At 41.6% G+C, this 20702-nt stretch overlaps 1 protein-coding gene across 1 annotated transcript; it reads right to left on the minus strand.

The window, feature by feature from the left end:
- Positions 1–919: 919 nt before the first annotated feature.
- ERI1 (exoribonuclease 1) lies at positions 920–10641 on the minus strand. The gene is made up of 7 exons (XM_060236961.1): positions 10377–10641; positions 7178–7353; positions 5424–5634; positions 4843–4926; positions 4187–4296; positions 3302–3416; positions 920–1246 (listed from the first exon to the last, which is right to left on the minus strand). Exons 1-7 carry the CDS (start codon positions 10458–10460, stop codon positions 1007–1009), a joined length of 1020 nt encoding a protein of 339 aa, XP_060092944.1. The 5' UTR covers positions 10461–10641; the 3' UTR covers positions 920–1006.
- Positions 10642–20702: the final 10061 nt, after the last annotated feature.

Here is a 20702-nt window from a genome sequence, read left to right on the forward strand (position 1 = left end):
GGCAAATTTTAAAGTGGAAGTTAACTTTTAAGGAGAGACTCCTTTTACATTCATCGTTTACAAACTTTGATTCCACATAGTTTGAATCAACTGATTAATTTCAGCTATTTTCTGTAATTGACATGTTTCTTTAAGGAATGGGATACAGTATAAGAGTAGGAGTACATGGGATTGTTTTAAGACGCAGAATTGAATGAGGCTTGATTCCAATTAAAAGGCTGTAGAAAATAATATTGGTAAGCATGGATTATAAATTAAAAAGATTTATTAAATAAACTACATTGATCATTAAAATGAGTTATGTCATAAACACTTATGATTTTGTTATAGAATGAACAATACATTGAAACTATACCTCAACTTATAGAGGTGATAGAAAATAATATTGGTAAGCATGGAAAATAAAAATAAAAATTTTATTTTAATTTAAAAATTTTTATAAATTGATTTGTAAAATGAGGTATTTCATGAAGATATATGATTTTATTATAGAATTGGAAAATAATTCTGAGTCAATACATCACATCTGGATACTTATTGATTGAAGGTCAGCCTAAAAATAGAAATTGAAAATTGACATTTCATAAATATTTGTAAAGATATTAATTAGTATGAATATGCATATTGTTCTGTTATAGCTTATACCACTGAAGAAACTGTGACTTGTGAAACGGAGTAATAAAGAACCCAGCGTCTCTGTCTGGGACTGAGTGGGCAGAACTACACAACAAGTGTTAAGTGATTTGTTCCTGAGAAGCCAGTGTCGGGTTATTTTATAGCAAGTCACCTTACCAAATACTCCAAGAGTTTATAAACCAAACTCATGATCACCAAATAAGGACATAAAATTCACAACCCTTATTAATGACATAAACAGTGCTGTGATAAACTGTAAACATCAGCAAGTTGCTAGCTGGGAAACAAGCCCTGAAGTCCCCTGCAATGGCCTTCTGACATCCCAGGTGGTCTCGGCCAAGATCTGAAAGACAGCGGGTCTTTCTAATCTTTATCTGGGCTTGGGCATCTGTGGAGCAGGAGCTCCCTCTAGTGGAGCAGAGAAAGAGATGGACAAGAGGAGCCCCCCATGCAGCCTCTCATTCACCCGGAGCTCACATCCATCACGAAGCATCCGCGCAGCTATTCGCGCAATGTTCTTTGAATCGTCGAGTCCACTGTGAGGACGTCCGTCATAGTCCATCCCCAGCTTTTCAAGCATGATTGACAGTTTAGTCTGGTTTCTAGGAACCTGTCCAAAAAAAAAAGATCCTGTTACAGAAATCAGTGGTTTTTCATTGCCTGCCTCAGTGCAGCAACGTCTTCCAAATGCTAACCGGAGCCTAAGCTGCATAGCTTCTGAGACCTGCTTAGCCTGGGCTTTCCAGGCCAGGTATTTCCACAGTTATAATTTCTTTAAGATGCTTTTCCATTTCTCCTTCTTGCAGCTGTAGCCTGCTTTTCATGGAACTTGGCCATATTGATAAGACTTCAGGAGTGGATGAAAGACTGTGGTCTTGGCAGAAAGCAGCATAGGAGTTGGGAGGTTAGCTTTGGGCAGGGGTGGCCAAACTTGCTTAAAGTAAAAGCCACAAGACATGAATGTCAGATGTTTGAGAGCTGCAAGATATGAACATCAGATGTTTGTGAACCACAAACAAATATAGAAGGAAGGCAAGGCAAATATAGATGGGTAGGGAGAGGTGGAAAGAAAGCAACCTTTAAAGGAGTCTCCAAGCCACCATCTGGCTAGGCTTGGAGAAGTGAGTTAAAGAGAGAATTGCTGTCTTGAAGCTGGCCAGTGGGGTGGTGGGAGCTTCAAAAGTCACACAATATGTATGAAAGAGCCACATGTGGATCCTGAGCTGCAGTTTGGCCACCCCTGGCTTAGGGTAAACACAAGAATGAATGAAACATCTCAGGAATCTGTTCTTTGTCCTGATGCACCAGCTTATGTAATGTCTGGAATCAGCTTCCTCTTGCCAGCTGCTTTCTCTTCTCTCTTACCTGAAGCTGTTCTGTACACAACAGACTTTCAGGGTCTCTGCTCAAACTGGGGCTGCAGTCTAGGGAATGCCCCCGCGGGATTTCATTATCAGGTGAGCCGGTCTTAGCTCAGCCAAGAAGGCCCACAATAAGGTAATGTGCAGTGAATGAGTAGGAGAGAAGTAATAACCCCTATCAAGTGCTAGTGCTCAGAGATCCTTGCAAGGTCTCTTCAAGCCATCCAGAGAACGTGAAAACATTTCTCATCAGAGAAGTTGTGAGGCAAAGCAGTCTAGTTTCACCAAGGGTGAACATGAACACTGGGTCTGCTTCAGCTTGCAGGTGTTTGTAATTAGACACGATCTGTATCTCTTTCAAGGTCTGATTTTAGAATGTGGTAACTGGCCAAGTGAAAAAACCTATGCTCAGTTCAGTAACTAGGGGGGGGGGGGGGGCGGCAGGAGCAGGTTGCATCATCTCTTGGAGGACTCCAGGGAATGAGTACCTGATTGGATTCTGAACACTGCCTGACGCTGAAAGCAAGGAACTATAATTGGGCCTTAGATAAGGGTGATGTTATGCAAACTTCTGATCCCATGGGACAGACACATACGCTTCTAGCCTGGACTCTGCAACTGTGAATGGTGGATCAGTGAATGCCAGGTACTAAAATGTAAGAAAAGGTAGACTTCATTATTTTTCCTTTTCTAATTAACTCTAGAGACTGCATTACTTCTAATTTTATTTGTATAATAAATCAGTGTTATTTTTCTCAAGATTTTGGTCTTCTTGCATTCATTTAACCTCAAATATTTTAAACTGTTTTTATGACTGTTGTGAGTCACCTCAAAAGACCTCAGAGAGGACCAAAAGGCAGCATGCACATCAACATATAGTGCTACACTTTGGAAGATCGGACAGTGCTATGAACAGTGATCCTAAGGAAAACATTCAAAAGCAAATGTTACACCATCATATACAGGCTTCCGTGCTCATCCTGCTCCACCCCCGCCCCCTACCCCCAGCTGGTTAAGTTATATGTCTAACTCTGTTACTTGCTCCAGCATTTCGTTTTAGGCTATAATTTTTTTTGTTTTAAGCACAAGAACAAAATAAAACATTCAGAATTTCAGAAGTGCACTATATCTCATGTGCCATACCAATTAACATGGAGGCCAGAAGAGGATGGCTAGTTGGTTACTAGTCTCAGCATATAGTTAGGATCCTTGCACTATCTTCATAGAGAAGAATCATCTTCCAGGCTTCCATTTTACCACTAGAGTGAATCGTGTGGATAAAATTAAGAGACTCTAGCACTGACCTTGTAGAAGTTCCCATAGGATTTGCGAATATTGATCCACTTCTTTGCAAAACAAGGATATCGAAGACGGCTAACCCGACACTGGATATTCAAAAATTTGCTCATGTCCCAAGATCTTAAAGAAAGAAAAGAGATACATAATTGGGGTGTAAAAAGAAATCCTGCTATGAAGAGCATCTGAAGTTGCCATACTGCTGTTAAGTATGGGTGGGACAGAAACAAGCGGAGATGTTTTACATAATTATGGGTGGCCCCACTGAATCCTGCTGGCTGTAAAGAGCTGAGTGCAATAGTATATGCAGGTTCAGTGTTTATGCATTCTCTTTGATGATTACTTCTCACACTGCTCCCAGAAATGCAATTCTCCTTATTGCAGGCATAACATTGTTCTGGTCAGGTAATACAGAGGTGAAAAGTGGGTGTGTTTGAGAATTTAACTATTAATCACAACATCCTTAACAGTTCAAAACTACAGAAGATGATGATGATATTGGATTTATATCCCACCCTATACTCTGAATCTCAGAGAGGTTCACAATCTTCTTTACCTTCCCCATCACCACTACGCCCCACAACAGACACCCTGTGAGGTAGATGGGGCTGAGAGAGCTCTTGCAGCAGCTGCCCTTTCAAGGACAACTGTTGCGAGGGCTATGGCTGATCCAAGGCCATTCCAGCAGCTGCAAGTGGAGGAGTGGGGAATCAAACCCAGTTCTCCCAGTTAAGAGTCCGTGTACTTAACCACTACACCAAACAGGAAAAGCTTTGGTTCCTACTATAACATTTTTAAACTATTTGCAATACCCCCCAGGTAGCTTAATTTCTCTTTCTTGAGATAATCTATCTCTATTGACAGTAAGTACACATACATAACACTTTACTGACCCATCAGTCAATATAGAATAACTGTACGTGCTTCCCAGTTCCTTCTGTTTCATCCAATCGATAGCGTGTTGAAGAACCACAGGAAATGTATCTGCTTTGTCTACAAGGTCCTGGAAATAAGAAATACTGGCAGCTAATTAAAACACAAATAGTGCATACTATAAGTTATAGTAAAGAAAGACTAAAGTATAAATGATGAGAGGTGAGATCATCTGGGACTATTTGCTGAAAAGTTTGTCAAAACAAAGCTAGCAGCATGCACCAAAGATTCTATGTGTTTCTTACTACATGCTCTGAAGAGGAACTATGTTCACAGCAGTTCTCCATGCTACAATATATTGATAACAAAGTTTTCTAGATAGCTACATAACATGTTCATTTGCTCCTGAGCAGCATGAAAATGAAGAACAAGGGCATGTCTACATCACTCAAATAATGATACCAACGATAGTGCTGTTTACTTGTACCTTCTACTTTGCAGAAGTCCTGGCACCAAAAACAAGCCCATGTTACCTTGGAGAATAGATTATCCTAAACACTGGAACGGAGAACTAAGCAATACTAGCAGGAACAAAAGTCTTTACAAAGCTTAATCTAATTTGGTAGCCTTAATCTGTTACAATTGTACTCATGATTGTGGAATGTCATGAAGTTACCTGAGAGATTCCTGTCAAATTAACGCAGAAATCTGAAAGCTGAGGATTAATCTCTGGTTTCACATATCGTTGAAATGTGTCCTCCTACAAAACAAAGTTAAAAGAAAAAGTGATTTGGCAACAACCTTGAGAAACAGTATGTTCTTGTGGTGGCATTTTAGTATACAAAAAATGTAAACAAACAGCAATCCAATCTGAAAAAATATACTGATATTTAAACAGGATTTTAAACATGGAAATCTTAACATCCTATGTCATCATGAAGCACAAATTCTTTTCGAGACTGGGATACTTATAGTCATTCTGCACAATAGCCTATGTAACTCTTTAAATCCTCAGAAGCAAACAAACCCCCACCCAGTAGTGTTTTCTTTTCCCCTAATGACAAACAGCCCTGCTTTTAAGACAGAAATACAGTCTTCTGGCTTGGAAAAGTTCCTTTAAGCTGAATAATAAGCCCACATTAAACAAGTAAGAAAAATGCTTTAGATTTCTGAAGAGGCTACACGGCCAATACCCATTTTGTTTCTCATGTTATATTTAAAGCAGATGTTACTTCTTGAAAAGACAGAGCCACTTACTATTTCTAGTGTATGAGTATTTAATAAGACAATAGGAAACTCTATGATCTCATGTGTAAATTCAGGCTGGTTTTCTTCTTCGCAGGTTGCTTCAAAGTCAATAATGCAGATGTAATCGTAATAATTCTCTCCATCAGCAGGCTGTTTGTACATCAATTTCTCTTTCTTATAGTAGTTTTTCAGCCTCTTCTTCAAGACGTCTTTCACTCCCCTACCAAAGCAAAAGGAAACCACAAAGTCCTTTCAAATTGTTCACCTCTCTCATTCACATTCCACTTTATAGCCACATTGTCTCCCAAAAATACCTTCCAACTCAAATCAACAATGCCACACAATTCAAATCAAACTTCCTGATAATTGGGTCTTTTTTTTCTTCCTGAAAGCAGCAAGGAGTGCGAAGGGCAATGAACACTTGAAATCTACTTCCAAAACAAAATGACTTAACAGAAATACAAGCTACACAAAATACCATTATCCATTAACAGCATCATTTATATAACACGTTGATTTTGCCAAGTACTCCATCATCTTTATTTTGCCTACTTAAAAGCCTTATTTTTAAAGTACAGTTTTATCCTACCTTTCCTCCAAGGAATTCAGGGGAGAATTCTGTTTTTCTCTTCCAATTTATCCTCACCTTAAAAAGAGCCTTGCAGGATCATCTAGTCCAGCATCCTGTCTCATACAGAGGTTAATCAGTTGGCATAGAAGGCCAAAAAGCAGGGTCTAGAGGTCATGACTTCCCCCAGCGTTGCCTCCTGGCACTGGAATTCAGAGGTTTATGGCCTCTGAATGTGAAGGTTCCTTTTAGTCACCTTGCCTAGAAGCCATTGATGGATCTATCCTCCATGAATTAATCTAATCCGCTTTTAAAGCCATCTATACTTGTGGCTATTGAGAGAGTGTGACCCAATCAATGGGCTACCCAGAAGAGTTTGGATCTGAACCTTGGCCTTGCAGACCCTAGTCTGAAACAAACCTTTACATCACCCTGGTTTTTTAGTACAGCTTTCCTACCTGGTTTAGTACAGCTTTCCTCCTTTTACAAATGGGGGAACAGAACTGAACAAATGTCTCCCATCCATCTGAAGAAGGACTTAGATTCAGATAGTCCAGTTCCACTTTACATTTTCTGTACAACCCATTTAAGTATCCTACCAGCGGCACTTCTCCCTTGAATTCTCTTTTGCCATCGAAGTGCTTCAGGCACTCTGAAGAGACTTCTCTCGCCTACAACTCGCACTGCAGAATTCTAGAATATATTTGTAATTACTGCTTTATAGTATAACCCTGACATATGATATATGAATTTTAAAATGGTGTTAAAATATATGGAATTCAGCTTGTTCTAACTAGGTTGTGCCAATATTTCCTTGTCCACAACTAAGCGCCATTCTGCTCATATTAAATCGCTTTCATGCTGCAAGCTTTCTCTTCACGTCTTCTCATATTTTCCTTCTTCAGGCTACGAAGACCCCTTAGAATAGGAACCCCACAACAGATCTGCATGTGTGAGCAAAGTGCCACCAAATCACAGCTAACATATGGACACCCTACAGGATTTTCCAGGCAAGAGATGAACAGAAGTGGTTTGCCATTGCCTGCCTCTGCACCCTAGTTGGTCTTGACCACAGCTGATTCTGCTTAGCTTCTGAGATCTGATGAGAGTGGCCTGGCCATTAATGCATTATACACACAGCTCACAGACAGAACCTTTTGACCTTACAGAATGCAGTCTTCTGACAAATTATTACCTGGTGTCCAGCTTGAATTCAGCAAGTTTAGCTCTAAGCTCATCTCTACTCATTCTATTGATAAAGCCATTTGTCAAAGAAATTTCTTTGTATACTGGGTCACTGAAGTCACTTGAACTGGTTGTGGATTTCTTTTTATTATCTTCTTGACCATCAAGCCTACATTGGTGCTTGCCCTGGAAGAGAGGCCATATGATAAGATCAGATTATTTTTAAGATGAACATCCTCATCTCCATCCCCCATCAATCTCAAAATGCTTCAACCTGCTGGCTTACTGGTCTACAAACAAATGAACATGACAGACAGTGGCCCCAAAACTGATATGGTAGCCAGAGCTGCAGCATCAAAACATGGGATTTTTCTCACCCACATACATTCAACTCTTGTAAAAGTTTTGAAACTGTTTGTTACAACTTAAATTATGGGACAGTTTTTGACTACACACAGATTAAAATTTGTTGCATAGTCCAGTTAATATGGCCAAGTCTGTCTGCCAACTGGCTGTCACTGATGGAAAAAATGTCCCCTTTGAGTCTTGCAGCGACTGATCATGTCATTTAGGGCTCTATGTTTTATATCAATATATTATACTATAAGGTCTACCGATTTCCAACATAACCTTGGTTTAAAATAACCTGTTGGCTGAGTCTAGAAGCTTTTCCGCATTACCATTTCAAACCTCCTTAAGCTCCTGTTTCTTCTCCCTGTTCCACAGGTGTTTGGTTCCTCTAGTGGTTGATACAACATAAAACAGGTTTATTTCAAGTTTATGTCCCTGCAATTTAAATCTGTAGAAAGACATCCTGGAAATAAACCTGCTTTTATGTCAGATCAGCCACTAAATGGAATAAAACACATGTGGAACAGGGGAAAGCCCTGAAGAAACAAGAACTTAAGGATGAGAAAAATGAGAATGCAGAAAAGTCATTGCTCAGTAAAATATATTTACTTCATTTATACCTCATATGCTCCTCCATCAACAAGAGCCCAAAGTGGCTTTCAACATTCTCACCTTCTCCATTTTATTTTCAAACAACCCTGTGAGGTAGTAACCCAGGAGCTTCCATGACAGACCAGGGATCTGAACTCTGGTTCTTCTATATTCCACTCCGACACTTTAAGCACACTATGAAACCACCTCCCTGATAGGAATCCAGAATTTAAGAATTTCTCCACACAGAAAAATACAGCATACCAATTTTGTAAACAAATTAATAAAGCATTATGTATTTTTATTACTTTTAGATCTAGAAACCTGTTGCATTTCATGATGCACAAAACACAACATACTTTTCTTTTTTGTAGTTTGCCATGTGTGCTTTAATGGCTATTCTTTGCTTGACATTCTCTGGATAAAGAAGTCCTTTGATCATGAACCAGACTCCATTTATAATGTATGCATCCTAATCCTGTGCACATTTGAAGCCTCACTGCATTAAACTGGTCTTAACACATAAGCAAGCATGCAAAGGACTACTATGCTAAAGCTAAACTGCACATTTGGTCTTCCATGAGGGAATCTCAGGATTGTTGCTGGCCATTCTCATGCCTCAGAATGCAATAACACACACCTTTGTTTCTCTTTATATAGTAGGGTCTCCAATTAGTAGGATTGCCAACCTCCTGGTGGGGTCTGTAGATCTCCCGGACTTTACAACTGATCTCCAAATGCTACCTTTGCACATCTTTGCTGAGGTCCTGCCCCTCCCCAAAACCCTGCCCTCCCCAGGCTCCAGCCTTAAATCTCCAAGAGTTTAGGCCCCAAGGCTGGCAATCATGCCAATGAGCTATTCCCAACATATCCCCACCACTCACACTGGTAACATGCACATCCCTCACAACTAACTGAATAACATATAATAATAATTAAAATACATAGCTGACAGAATAGTTTGCCATCAACGCATTTCCAGATTTGGGGGCTTCTTTCCAGGTTGTTTTTGGGTGTAAACCTAAGTGCCCCACCCAGACACACACATGAAGAGTGAATCACACAACTAGGTTTGCCAGGTCTGTGTTAGAAAATACCTGGAGATTTTGGGGGTGGATCTAGGTGGGGTTTCAGGAGGGGAGGGGCCTCAGCATGGAACAATGCCATAGACTCCACCCTTCAAACCAGACATTTTCTCCAGGGGAGCTTATCTCTGCCAGTCGGAGATCAGTTATAAAAGCAGGTCTCCAGGCCCCACCTGGAGGCTGTGTAAACCACAAGACAAGTATTGGTTTGCAACCCACCTGGAGGCTGGCAACTCTACATACAACAGACCCCTGTTTAATAAAACAGAAGTCCAGTGGCACTTTGTGGACTAGCAAAATTCATTCCTGCACAAGTTTTTGTAGGCCAGAGCTCAGTGGGCTCTCATTTTGTGTTGCTGCTTCAGGCTAGCTTGGCCACCCCTCTGGTATTAAGACACGTACTTGGAAACATCACTCACGCAGACGTAGGGGGTTTTTTGAGCAGGAACACACAGGAATGCAGTTCCATCTGGTTTGACATCGGGGTGTGACCTAATATGCAAATTTATTTATATTTATTTATATTGATTAATATGCAAATGAGTTCCTGCTGGGCTTCCCACATAAAGCCTTGTGTGAAACAATGGCGATGTCAGGGGTGTGGCCTAATATGCAAATGAGTTCCTGCTGGGCATTTTCCACAAAAAGTCCTGTGTGAAACAATGGTGACGTCAGGGGGCATGGCCTAATATGCAAACGAGTTCCTGCTGGGCGTTTACAAAAAGTACGGTGTGAAACAATGGTGATGTCAGGGGGTGTGCCTTATATGCAAACGAGTTCCTTCTGGGCTTTTTCTACAAAAAAAACTCCGCACAGACGTATTTAGCAGCTGCTGCCGCTCCAGCCCCTGGCTCATGTAATACAGCTGGTTAAAATCTGTTTATCAAAGTCTATAAAAGTAAATGTACACCGCCCCCAACACAGAAGTCGCAATCTGGCATACGCTCTTCGCACGTTACGCTGCTCACTGAAGATAACCCGCGCAGCGCGAGGGCGCTGAAAGCGAAAAGCGCGCGCTCCTTAAACCCCTCCCCTCTCCAACCGGCAGTTGTCGCCCAACGGCTCCCGTGAGATCACGTGACACAAACAGGGCTCCACGACTGTCGGGTTTCACCCGCGAGACGAGCAGACGGAATGGGAGGGAGGAGAAAGGGAGGCGAGAGGGTTCCTAGCAAGACTTACCGGCAGGCTCGGAGTGCGGCCGGCCTTTTTTTCTTCCCTCTCGGTCGCCGGCGGCTGTAGGACGTTTTCTTTTTGGTCCCCCATCGTTGCCCTCCCTCCCCGCCGTCCGAACGCGAAAATCCAGGGGCGGGCGGGCGCCGAAAAATTAAAAAGTTATGAGGAGAAAGCCAGGGAAAACAAACCCTGAAGGCGGGAATGGAGGAAGTGATGCGACTAGGCAGAAAGTGAGTCCCGCATAGCTCCGCCTCCTCTCTCGCCGGTGATTGATTACTGGAGGAGGCGGGACGTTAAGGAAAGGCGGGGAATTTTAGGGAGAGGCTTCATCTAGTGACCGTGGAAGCGGAGTGTGCGCACGCGCAGTAGGGTCGGGAAGGCTGATTGGGGGTATGTGTGGCTTGTGGAAGTTTGCAGTTGTGTTTGTCATCTCTGAAAGAATAATTTTTCTTGTGATTTCAGTCTTACTGTGGAGCATGGTTCCGGATAGGGGAATACCTGGAGATTTGGGGAGTGGAGCCTGAGGAAAGGAGGTTGCCTCATCGAGCTCGCCCTCCAAAGCAGCCTTTTTCTCCAGGGGAACCGACCTGTGTAGTCTGGAGCAGTATTCCTTCTCAGACGTTAGTGTGAGCTAGCTCACAGATTTTTAGCCTCCAGCTCACACATTTTTGCCTTAACTCAGGTAAGATAGCCCCAGAGCAAACTCATTTATGCATTAGCTCACAACTTTAATGCCCCTAGCTCATGAAATAGAATTTTTGCTCACAAGTCTCCGTAACTTAGAGGGAGCATTGGCCTGGAGAGCAATTAATAATACTAGTTGATCTCCAGGCCGCACCTGGAGGTTGGTAACCTTATTCTTCTGAAGAGGCCTGGTAGTCGTATTTGTTTTAGTAAAGTTAGACATTCATTTAATTAAGTAAAATGCTGCCGTCCCCCCTTTCCTCTGTTTAGGGTTGCCAATTCCAGGTGACACCTAGTGATGTCCTGCTAGAACATTTGATCAAGATCAGTTCCCCTGGAGAAAATGGCAGCTGTGGAGGATGGATTCTGTGGTGGTGTATCTTGCTGAGGCCCCACCTCAAACCCTGTCCTTGCTAGGCTCCTCACCCAGAATCTCCAGTTCTTTCTCAACCTAGAGCTTGCAACTCCAACTTGAATAAAGCCCTTTGGTTTCCTCACACACTAAGCTGTGGAGTCTTGTGAGCAAAAATTCTACTTTTCAAGCTACTGGCATTAAAGTTGTGAACTGCATACATTAGTTTGCTGTGTGGCCATTCTTCCTGAGCTAAGACAAAAATGTGTGAGCCGGAGGCTAAAAAACTGAGCTGGCTCGCACTAACTCAGCTTAGAGAGAACACTGGTGCTGACTTACCCTTACAAGGGGATGTGCTGACAGTTATACGCGTCTTCTTTCAAAGGCGCCAGTTTCAGGGCTTTTCTCTTAATGAAGCATACCATTTTCCCAGGAGAAGCACTGGCGCCTACCAGAAATACAGACAAGTTGTTTTTTCCAGGCTTCTGCTTTGATAAGTAGAGCAGTGAAGAATGTTGTAAACTGCTTTGGGAAGAAAAGCAGGGTACGAACCAAGTAAACATTTTAGAAAATATCTTTTCTCATGTAATGCTCTAGATGAGACAAATTCAGTATCTACTTATCTAGTTATCAAAACAACTAATATTTCCAAATCTGAATGATGACACAATGTACAAATATAGAAATATAATATAAAGAAAATCCTATCTCTAGTACCTGTCAAAAATAACTAAATATAACCATAATCCTAACCCATCAACATATTAAAACCAGGTTGTATATTTGAATAAATGTGACATTTCTGTCAGATCTGGCCGTGATAACAAATTAGTTCAACACCTCTGTCCTAGAGTGCACCCTCCAAAGCCGCCATTTTCTCCAGGGGAACTAGCCTCTGTAGTCTGGAAATCCAGGAGATCTCCAGGCTTAGACTATGTCAAACCTATTGGAAACAAGGGTTGATTCTTGTTTATGAAACAAAATACATGCACATGGCAAGGGTGGACTCATAAATGGTCATGGATTAAGACCTCAAATCCCCAGTTTGCCATGAAGCTTACTGAGTGATCTTAGCTCAGTCACTGTCTCAGATGAACCTACCTCACTGGGTAGTTGTGAAGCTAAAAGGAGGGAACACAGAGCCATGAAGGCCATCCTGATTTCCTTGGAGAAAGGGTAGGCTAAAAATGTGACAGAACAAGCTAATTGTCTCAGTAACAGCTGTCCATTTCCTCCCAAGGTTGTAATAGAGAGAGAGCCCAAATTATGCCATTCAGGTGCTTGAGAGGGCACATGTACTTCATACTCTGACGTGTTTGGATATAATTGGGCAGTATTCATTTCCAGTCCTTTCCCTCTTTATTCACTGGAATTATGTCTTCTGCTCATCATTTTGGTTTATATCCTTTGAACTCTCTCCAGCTTTTCAAACTGGGTTGTCCAGAATAATTCACAATATTCAGGCCAAGCAGAGCTGTTTAATTACATCCCTATAACTTAGCTACGGCCATAATACAAAACTGTCCACTCATATTCTTTTGTAAAGAGGCTTGGGGGTGCCTGTAGTTAACAGGGAGGGACTTTGCTTTGAATCTTCATTTAAAAAATCTTCATGCATTATAATCCCATAGTTGTTTCTATCTCATCAAGCTCCTATAGGAATGTTTATAAGAGGGCGCAGAGAGATGATTTGGATGCAGCAGCTTTGCGTCTGGCATCTTTGTTTGCAGTCTTTTCATCAGCAAGTAGTGTGCTATTAGTAGCTGGAACAGTTGACCCATTTCCTTTGGGGGGCACTGCACTTTCTTGCTGACCTTTCTGCATTGGCTTTCCATCTGTTAACGAATTCAGTAATTTGTTAGGAGACAACAAAGATGTTGGCTAACATTTGCACATCATCAGCTGCTCAGTATAAATACCCTTCTGAAATGCTGAAGGAAGTACAATAGCTCACAATTTAATAAAGAAGATAAATCAGTCCTTGTTAGAAGGGAAAGTCATATTGAAATTTTACTCTTTCACTCCCAGTTACAGTAGCATGAGACCTGTAGCTTCAAAAATTAAACATGGGCAATTTACGGAATTCACCGCCCAGGGTGGTAGTGATGGCCCTGGCATATGTGCTTTTTAAAGAGGATTAGCAGGACTGATGGAGAAGATCTAGATGGACCATTAGTCTGATCCAGCTGGGCTCTTTTTATAGTCATTCTCCCTTTTTAAAATGGTCCACTCTGATTAATCAACATAAACTTGTTGATTAATATACTAATTATTACCAGTAATTATTAGTAAATAGTGCTAAATGCCTATTAAATGTTGCTTCATTATTTATGGATGCTGCAAAAGGATTCATGATGCTAGGAGGAGTCATAACTGTTAACTGGATTGATAACAATAGCTTTTCTCCATTCTGTTCAAGTGCTATGCTGTATATGTGTGCTCACATACATTGCCTCAGAATGCTTGTGAAGGTGGAGATTAACAGCGCAACCCTAAATAGTGTTACGCCCTTCTAAATCCATTGAGGTCAGTAGGCTTAGAAGACTGTAACTCTGTTTACAATTGCACTGTAATTCTCTCAGAAATGCTACAATAAGAACAACTAGTTACTTCAAATGGCTGATATCATCCTAACCACTTGTTACTGTTGAGAATATTGCTTACCTACTATACATGTTTCCTCTGGGTAATATAGTTTTCTTTGGACAGTCTGTGGCTTTCTTTCTATGCTGCGGAGCTCCTTAAAGAAAATATACCAAGATTACTTAAATGACTATTAAACAATTCTGTGCATTAAGTAATTGTACAACAGGGAAAGGAAACAATTAACAAAGAGAAAGCAGCCAGGAGTGAAAGTTGTAACAACAAACCACAATTTAGCAGTGATTCACAGTACAGTCCTGAGCAGAGTTACTCCTGTCTAAACCATGTGGAATCAATGCATTTAGAATGAAGTAACAATCAGACTGTAGCATTCCAATGCAGTCCTATGGAAATTTAGCTAGGAGTAAGCACAGTAAAATATAGTGGCTTACTTCTGAATAGACAGCACAGTGTAAGAGATTGGGCAGTTCCTGATTTATATCTTAGTTTGAATCATGACATGTACTTGCCCTTAGAAAAGCTACAGCCTCTCAATCTAAGCCCCTCCCATCTTCAATATGGGGGTTCTACTAGCCTACCATACAGGGTTGTTTGTAAAAGATTACAAAACAATCTACTGGGATCAATCTACAGAAAGATTGGAAAAGTTTGGAAAAGAAACTCAAACCATATGAATCACTTTGAACACTTAGAAGTGTTATAAAAGTGCTAGGTATTATCCTGATAACCAGGGCTTTTTTTTAGCAGGAACGCACAAGAATGCAGTTCTGGCTGGCTTGGCACCAGGGGTGTGCCCTAATATGCAAATAAGTTCTGCAAAAAAAGGCCCTGGATTATTACAAGGTCATATTATTTCCTTATCTATGTATTGGTACTTTGCAGGTTATGTGTATGAAACACTGAAGCACAACCTACATCATGTATAATTTGAGTATATTAGCCAATGGGTCTTCTTTCAGGTGATTTTCATAACCAGAGTTTTCACAGTGCAGTCTCCAACATGGATCATGTGCCAGCTTGCTGTCAAGTAAGGCTGCCATGAGGGAAATCCCAGTGGGTTCTGGCCATTTCCATGATAGCAAACTAGTTATTAATGTGGAAGCTGGAAGAAAAGGCCAAGTTCCAGGGAAATGCTATGCGGATGAGACCAACCAGATTGCAAACTTCATTGGAGTCATTGCTCAAAAGGGACGGGAACTCCACAAGCAGCAGCTGGAAGGGAGAAGTAGCTCAGTTCCTGCCTGTTAGGTCAATGCCCAGAGCAGCCAAGCAGGTCCTCTGACCTCCAGAACTGGAGGAACATTGAATTCTTTTATGTGAGTCAGGCTAAGCTCAGTAGTAAATGTGTAAGAGTGGGAAATCTTTAATCTCCCTTCCCTTAACCCATGTATTCTTGCATAGAGCAGCCAAATGCACAGTTTTACACAGTTCCACACTTACCCTTAAAAGAGATTATTGGTTTGGGTTAGGCCAGAATTTCCCCAAAGCAGAATTTGTTTATTTCTATATTGTCAAGTGGCAACTCTAGGGATGTTTTCTATTACTTTTGTTTCCTTCCACCTTTCCATTGGGGCCTGAGCAATACTCTTTCTTCTGTTTGTGAAGAAACAGCAGTCTACAAGGTCTTACAATAAAAGGCTGCCAGAAAAAAAGATGGGGTTATTTTGTTCCTCAGACAGTGCCACTTACTCCTGGCTGCTCAGCAAGACATCTCTTTTTGGCTTCTGGGTGGCAGTTTAAGTATCTGTTCAGGGAAAAAAACAAATACTTTTGTGTTAGATTTAACCTACAATGCAGTGTCTTATTGCTCCAGTTATCATTAGGCAGAATCCAGGCATGGAAAAGGGAGAGGATGGGTTAACTTTAGCACAGTACAAAGAGGCCTGTGTGAGGCTGCAAGCCCTTTATCTGATACCATCCATTTATTCAGAAATAAAATAGAAGCTTCTCTGTCATGAATTTGACTTTTCTGAGATGGGACTCGGATAATGGAGGAGAAGAGCATATTATAAGGTGGTATCAAGATCAGAGAAATGAAGCTTGGTGTCCTGTTGTTGGGTAACATAGCAAAAATTCTCTCCTGAAGACATTGTCATGAAGGACATTAATTAAGCAGCTGGATTTGTTTAAAGGGTTATTTCTTCTTGTTGTAAATACATCTGTAGCCCAATCTTGTCAAATCTCAGAAGCTAAGCAGGATCAGTATTTAGATGGGTGACCACCAAAGAAGACTTTGCAGAGGAAAAGAGCAAGAGTCCAATAGCAACCTAAAGACTAAAAAAATTGTGTGAAGAATTGAGCAGTGACTCATGAAAGCTCATACCCTACCACTATTTTTTAAGGTGCTACTGAACAGTGGAAGCTGGTTCAGGTAGCCGGCTCCAGGTTGACTCAGCTTTCCATCCTTCTGAGGTTGGTAAAATGAGTATCCAGCTTGCTGGGGGGAAAGTGTAGATGACTGGGGAAGGCAATGGCAAACCACCCTGTAAAAAGTCTGCCGTGAAAAAGTTGTGAAAGCAACGTCACCCTAGAGTCGAAAATGACTGGTGCTTGCACAGGGGTAGACTGCCTTTACCTTTTTTTTACTGAACTGTTGCTCTTTTCTGTCGCTGCAAGACAGACTAACACGGCTATTGATCTTTGCAGAGGAAGGCACTGGCAAACCACTTCTGCTTAATCACTTGCCTTGAAAACCCTGTGGGGTCACCTTAAGTCTGCTGCAACCTGACAGCACAAGTACATAACCAGAGATGGCCCTTCAGACTACCACCTTTTAGAAAACAAATACTGATAGGTATAAACAATGGCTTAGATCCCACCTAGAATTTCCATGAGTACATGGGATTATTGCCAATTCCCCCTTCTTGCAGAAAACTTCTAATTCCCTCCCAAGCTGTTCCTCAGGGTCTCCTGTCCTCCAGGAGCAGCATTTCTGGGGGGTATTTTGGGCCTCCCTGGTGTGTGTGTGAAAATCACCCCCTTGTGGCTCAAAAATTCTAGGCAGGACCAAAGGAATGTAGTATCTAGTGTAGTTTTTACCGTACTTATAAACACGGTTGTGAAATTTTAGAGATAATAATTCACAGGCATGTTTTTCAGATCTGAAAGAACAATTTCTGGCTATTTCTCTGCAATGCTCTGCTTTTAACCAAGACCTTACCTTTGGAGATAGGAGTTGACCTTGAAAGTCAGTGGCATATAAAGTTTATTTCCTCCTTTAGGGAGCCATTTGATGGATGTGTTGACTCCAACTCCAATGTGTCCTTTAGCTCCGGAAGAAATTGGCATCACTTCCTCAATGGGTGACAGCAGTACAAGAAGCTACCAGTGAAAGCTATCCATGGGCTTTTTTCACCTTCCCTTCCTATTGCTCTTGCCTCACTGTGGCCCCACAAAGGACTGACCAGGTAATGATTCTTTCCTTTAGTCCCACTGAATGTATCTGAACTTGTTTGTTGTGGTAGTCATGGAAGCAGAAACAATTATTAAGGGCCAGTTTGCACAGGCAGTAGAATCAAACAGTATTTTCCCCCTCTACTGCAGTAGTTCTGTAGATGTCTGTGGGTGAATTTATATTTTTCTCCTCCCTGAAAACAGCATTTTAAGAAAAAGGCTATCCCTAACCTGAATAGTCCAAGCTAGGCTGATCTTGCCAGATCTTGGAAGCTAAGCAGAGTTGGTCCTGGTTAGTATCTGGATGGGAGACCGCCAAGGAATACCAGGGTTGTGAGCAGAGGCAGGCAATGGCAAACCACCTCTAAACATCTCTTACCTTGAAAAACCTATGGGGTATCATAAGTCCGCTATGACTTGACAGCGCTTTCCACCATTAAGGAACAGGCTAGGCTGAACCCTTCTTCCTGATAGCTATTAAAATATTGGTTTTTACTTCACTTTCCCAGATAGCTGAAAGCAGCTTACATTACACGGAAGTTAAAAACAAGCTGGCACAGCAAACACTTATCATATCCACAACAGGTGCCAACAAAAGAAGATCTCATTATGAGATTATGAGACAGTCGTTGTGTTGTGATTAACAGGTTGCAGCATTTTTCTGGGAGACACAGATATGAATCTTCACTCTACCATGGAAGATTGCTGGGTAACCTTGGGCTGGACACACACTCTTTGCCTAACCTACCTTATTGGGTTGTTGCAGGATAAAATGGGGTCAAGGCTGCTGTAATCCACTTTTGGTCCTCATTGGGGAGACAGGCAGGGTGTAATGAAGTAAATAAATGATTACTATTAAAATCTGAAACCTCGATCTTAGGCAGTATAAACTGTAGCCCTGAGAGTTAGTGCACCATCAAGTACATCACGGGCCTTGGTGGGGGGAGTAAAAAGGAATGCTGCAGTAAGATGGAGGGAATTGACAAAAATCACCACTCCCCTCTTCTGTGAAGGGGGAGGGAGCTTAGGGTCCTCAGCAAAAAATTCTGTCAAGGAAAAATACACTTTCAAGCATTCTGAAAGACTGAATGGAAGTGTCACCCACAGAACTCCCTTCTAAAAACTTAAGAGCTGTGATGGAAAAAGCTCAAGTGGGTAGAAGCAAAGTTTGACCAGTGCAGAGATATGGAGCTGTTGTGTGGAACAAACATGGCATCTTGACTCTTAATCCTCTGTCGATAAATATGGAGAATGTTGATGGGCCAGCATTCACATATGCAGTCCCTTACTTGGAGTTTGGGTTCTCGGGTCTGGGTTGGAAAATTCCTGAACATTAGGGGAGTGGAGTCTGAGGAGGGCTGAATTTGGGGAGGGACCTCTGCAGGGTATAATTCCATTGAGTTCACACCCCCGGACAGCCATTTTCTTCAGGGGAACTCATCGCTTTAGTCTGGAGATCAGTTGTAATTTGAGATCTCCAGACACCACCTGGAGGATGGCAACTCTGCTTGGAGCCTGAAGTAGTGAAAAGGCTTTATCATTCAGTCTTCTTGCTTATATAATAAACTTGGTATCTGTTGTGCTAGAATGGGATGAGGAAGGGCAAGGGTATCCCATTTTTATTCTTCCTGTTGTAATGAATCCATTTATCACCAAACTGCAAAAGACCAGGGGGTAATCAATTGGAACCGGGACCTAAAAAACAGGAGATGAAAGTTTCTTAAGTCACAGCCAGTTTCATAGAGAAAAGTTATTATCTAACACATTATTATCCACCTCCCTGAGTGACTGCAAATTGATTGACTGGGATTGCTGATAAAATTAGATAAGCCAGAGCCAAAGGAAATGGCCATTTTGCCCTGTCACTGGCTAGAAGGACTGCAGAGAGTGCACATTCTCTCAGTGGTGGCAGAACACACAGAAATGCTGAACTGAATAATCTTCCAATGGGTTTACAGAGGGAGTGGGCAAACTGTGTCTCTCAAAGCCTCCACTGCCTCGTTTGGCTGACTTGAAGAAGGCATTTAAAGTTAAAGTTGTTTTCTTTCCACCCCTTTCTTCCCTCCCTCTCACCTGTCTTGTGGCTGTCAAACACCTGACATTTATGCCTTGTGGCTCAAAAACATCTGACATTTATTCTTTGTGGCTCTTACGTTAAGCAAGTTTGGCCACCCCTGTACTATGCAGTGACAATATTACTCCCCTGCCCAATTCTGTGGTGTTCTTCCCAACTGGTAATCCTCTCAACTAGTTTTGATGGCTTATTTTTAAACTGATAATTTAGTATTTTAATAGATCCAAATAGGCAGCCGTGTTGGTCTGAAGTTGTAGAACAAAATAGAAGTCAATTGCACCTTTAAGACCAACTTAGTTTTATTCAGAATGTAAGCTTTCGTGTGCATGCACACTTCTTCAGACGAGAAATGAGGTACGGTAAGCAAAGCCACATATAACTGGTGGTGTTTGAATGCCAAGTGGCATTCCAAACCCCACCAGCTATATGTGGCTCTGCTTACCGTACCTCATTCTTTGTCTGAAGAAGTATGCATGCACATGAAAGCTTACATTCTGAATAAAACTAAGTTGGTCTTAAAGGTGCAATTGACTCCTATTTAGTATTTTAATATTAAGCTGTAGAGAAATCCCTTAAAGAAATGGCTTGAAGTTTTTCCTACTGCTTTCATCAGGACCCCTTAAAAATCTTTTAGAAGGTCTCCCTGGTCTGATTTAATGGTGGGAGGTCAAGGGATGGAGCATGTGGATTCCAGAAAAAGTCCTCTAGTTCTCCCCCCTCCATGACTGCCTCATCAATGGGTTTTACTTGGTGCCGCAAGCTGCTACCACGTAGCATGTTGATGTAGAAATGGCAGCTTCTTGAAGAATTCCATTCCTAGTTTCCCTAGCAACATGTTTTTATGTTGCCAAGGCAGCCAAGAGACCTGGTGGTATTTGTTGTAGGCAGTATTTCCTTAGAATGATGTGTGTTCCTTAACAATTGCTATTTATTCCTAATGGCTGGTATAATATAGGCATCCCCTGCAGGCAGTATAATCAGCTGACTGACACTTGCAGGGAATATTGTAGAAATGTTGGGATATTATACTCTGTTTTCATAGCACATATTCTATCATATGGTTCATTTCTTAGCCATTCTTGGATGCCAGGCCTTGAAATTCCATGCAGGGCAAGTATGTGCTCTCATTGTCTCATTTTGGAGGAATGGTGTTTCCCACTACCTCAAATTTACAGGTAAGACTTTGTGATGCAGGGGTGGGGGTGGATTTAAGTCACACTTTCCT

Source organism: Heteronotia binoei, chromosome 4 (genome assembly GCF_032191835.1).
Source record: "Heteronotia binoei isolate CCM8104 ecotype False Entrance Well chromosome 4, APGP_CSIRO_Hbin_v1, whole genome shotgun sequence".
NCBI lineage: Eukaryota > Metazoa > Chordata > Lepidosauria > Squamata > Gekkonidae > Heteronotia > Heteronotia binoei.

Excerpts from the sequence above, each read along its gene's own strand:
- ERI1 (XM_060236961.1), bottom strand. The coding sequence starts at position 10,460 with ATGGGGGACCAAAAAGAAAACGTCCTACAGCCGCCGGCGACCGAGAGG. Across the intron at positions 3,417-4,186 it reads TATTCTATATTGACTGATGG|ATCTTGGGACATGAGCAAAT; the intron begins GTCAGTAAAGTG and ends TCTTTCTTTAAG. Across the intron at positions 1,247-3,301 it reads CCTATGGGAACTTCTACAAG|GTTCCTAGAAACCAGACTAA; the intron begins GTCAGTGCTAGA and ends TTTTTTGGACAG.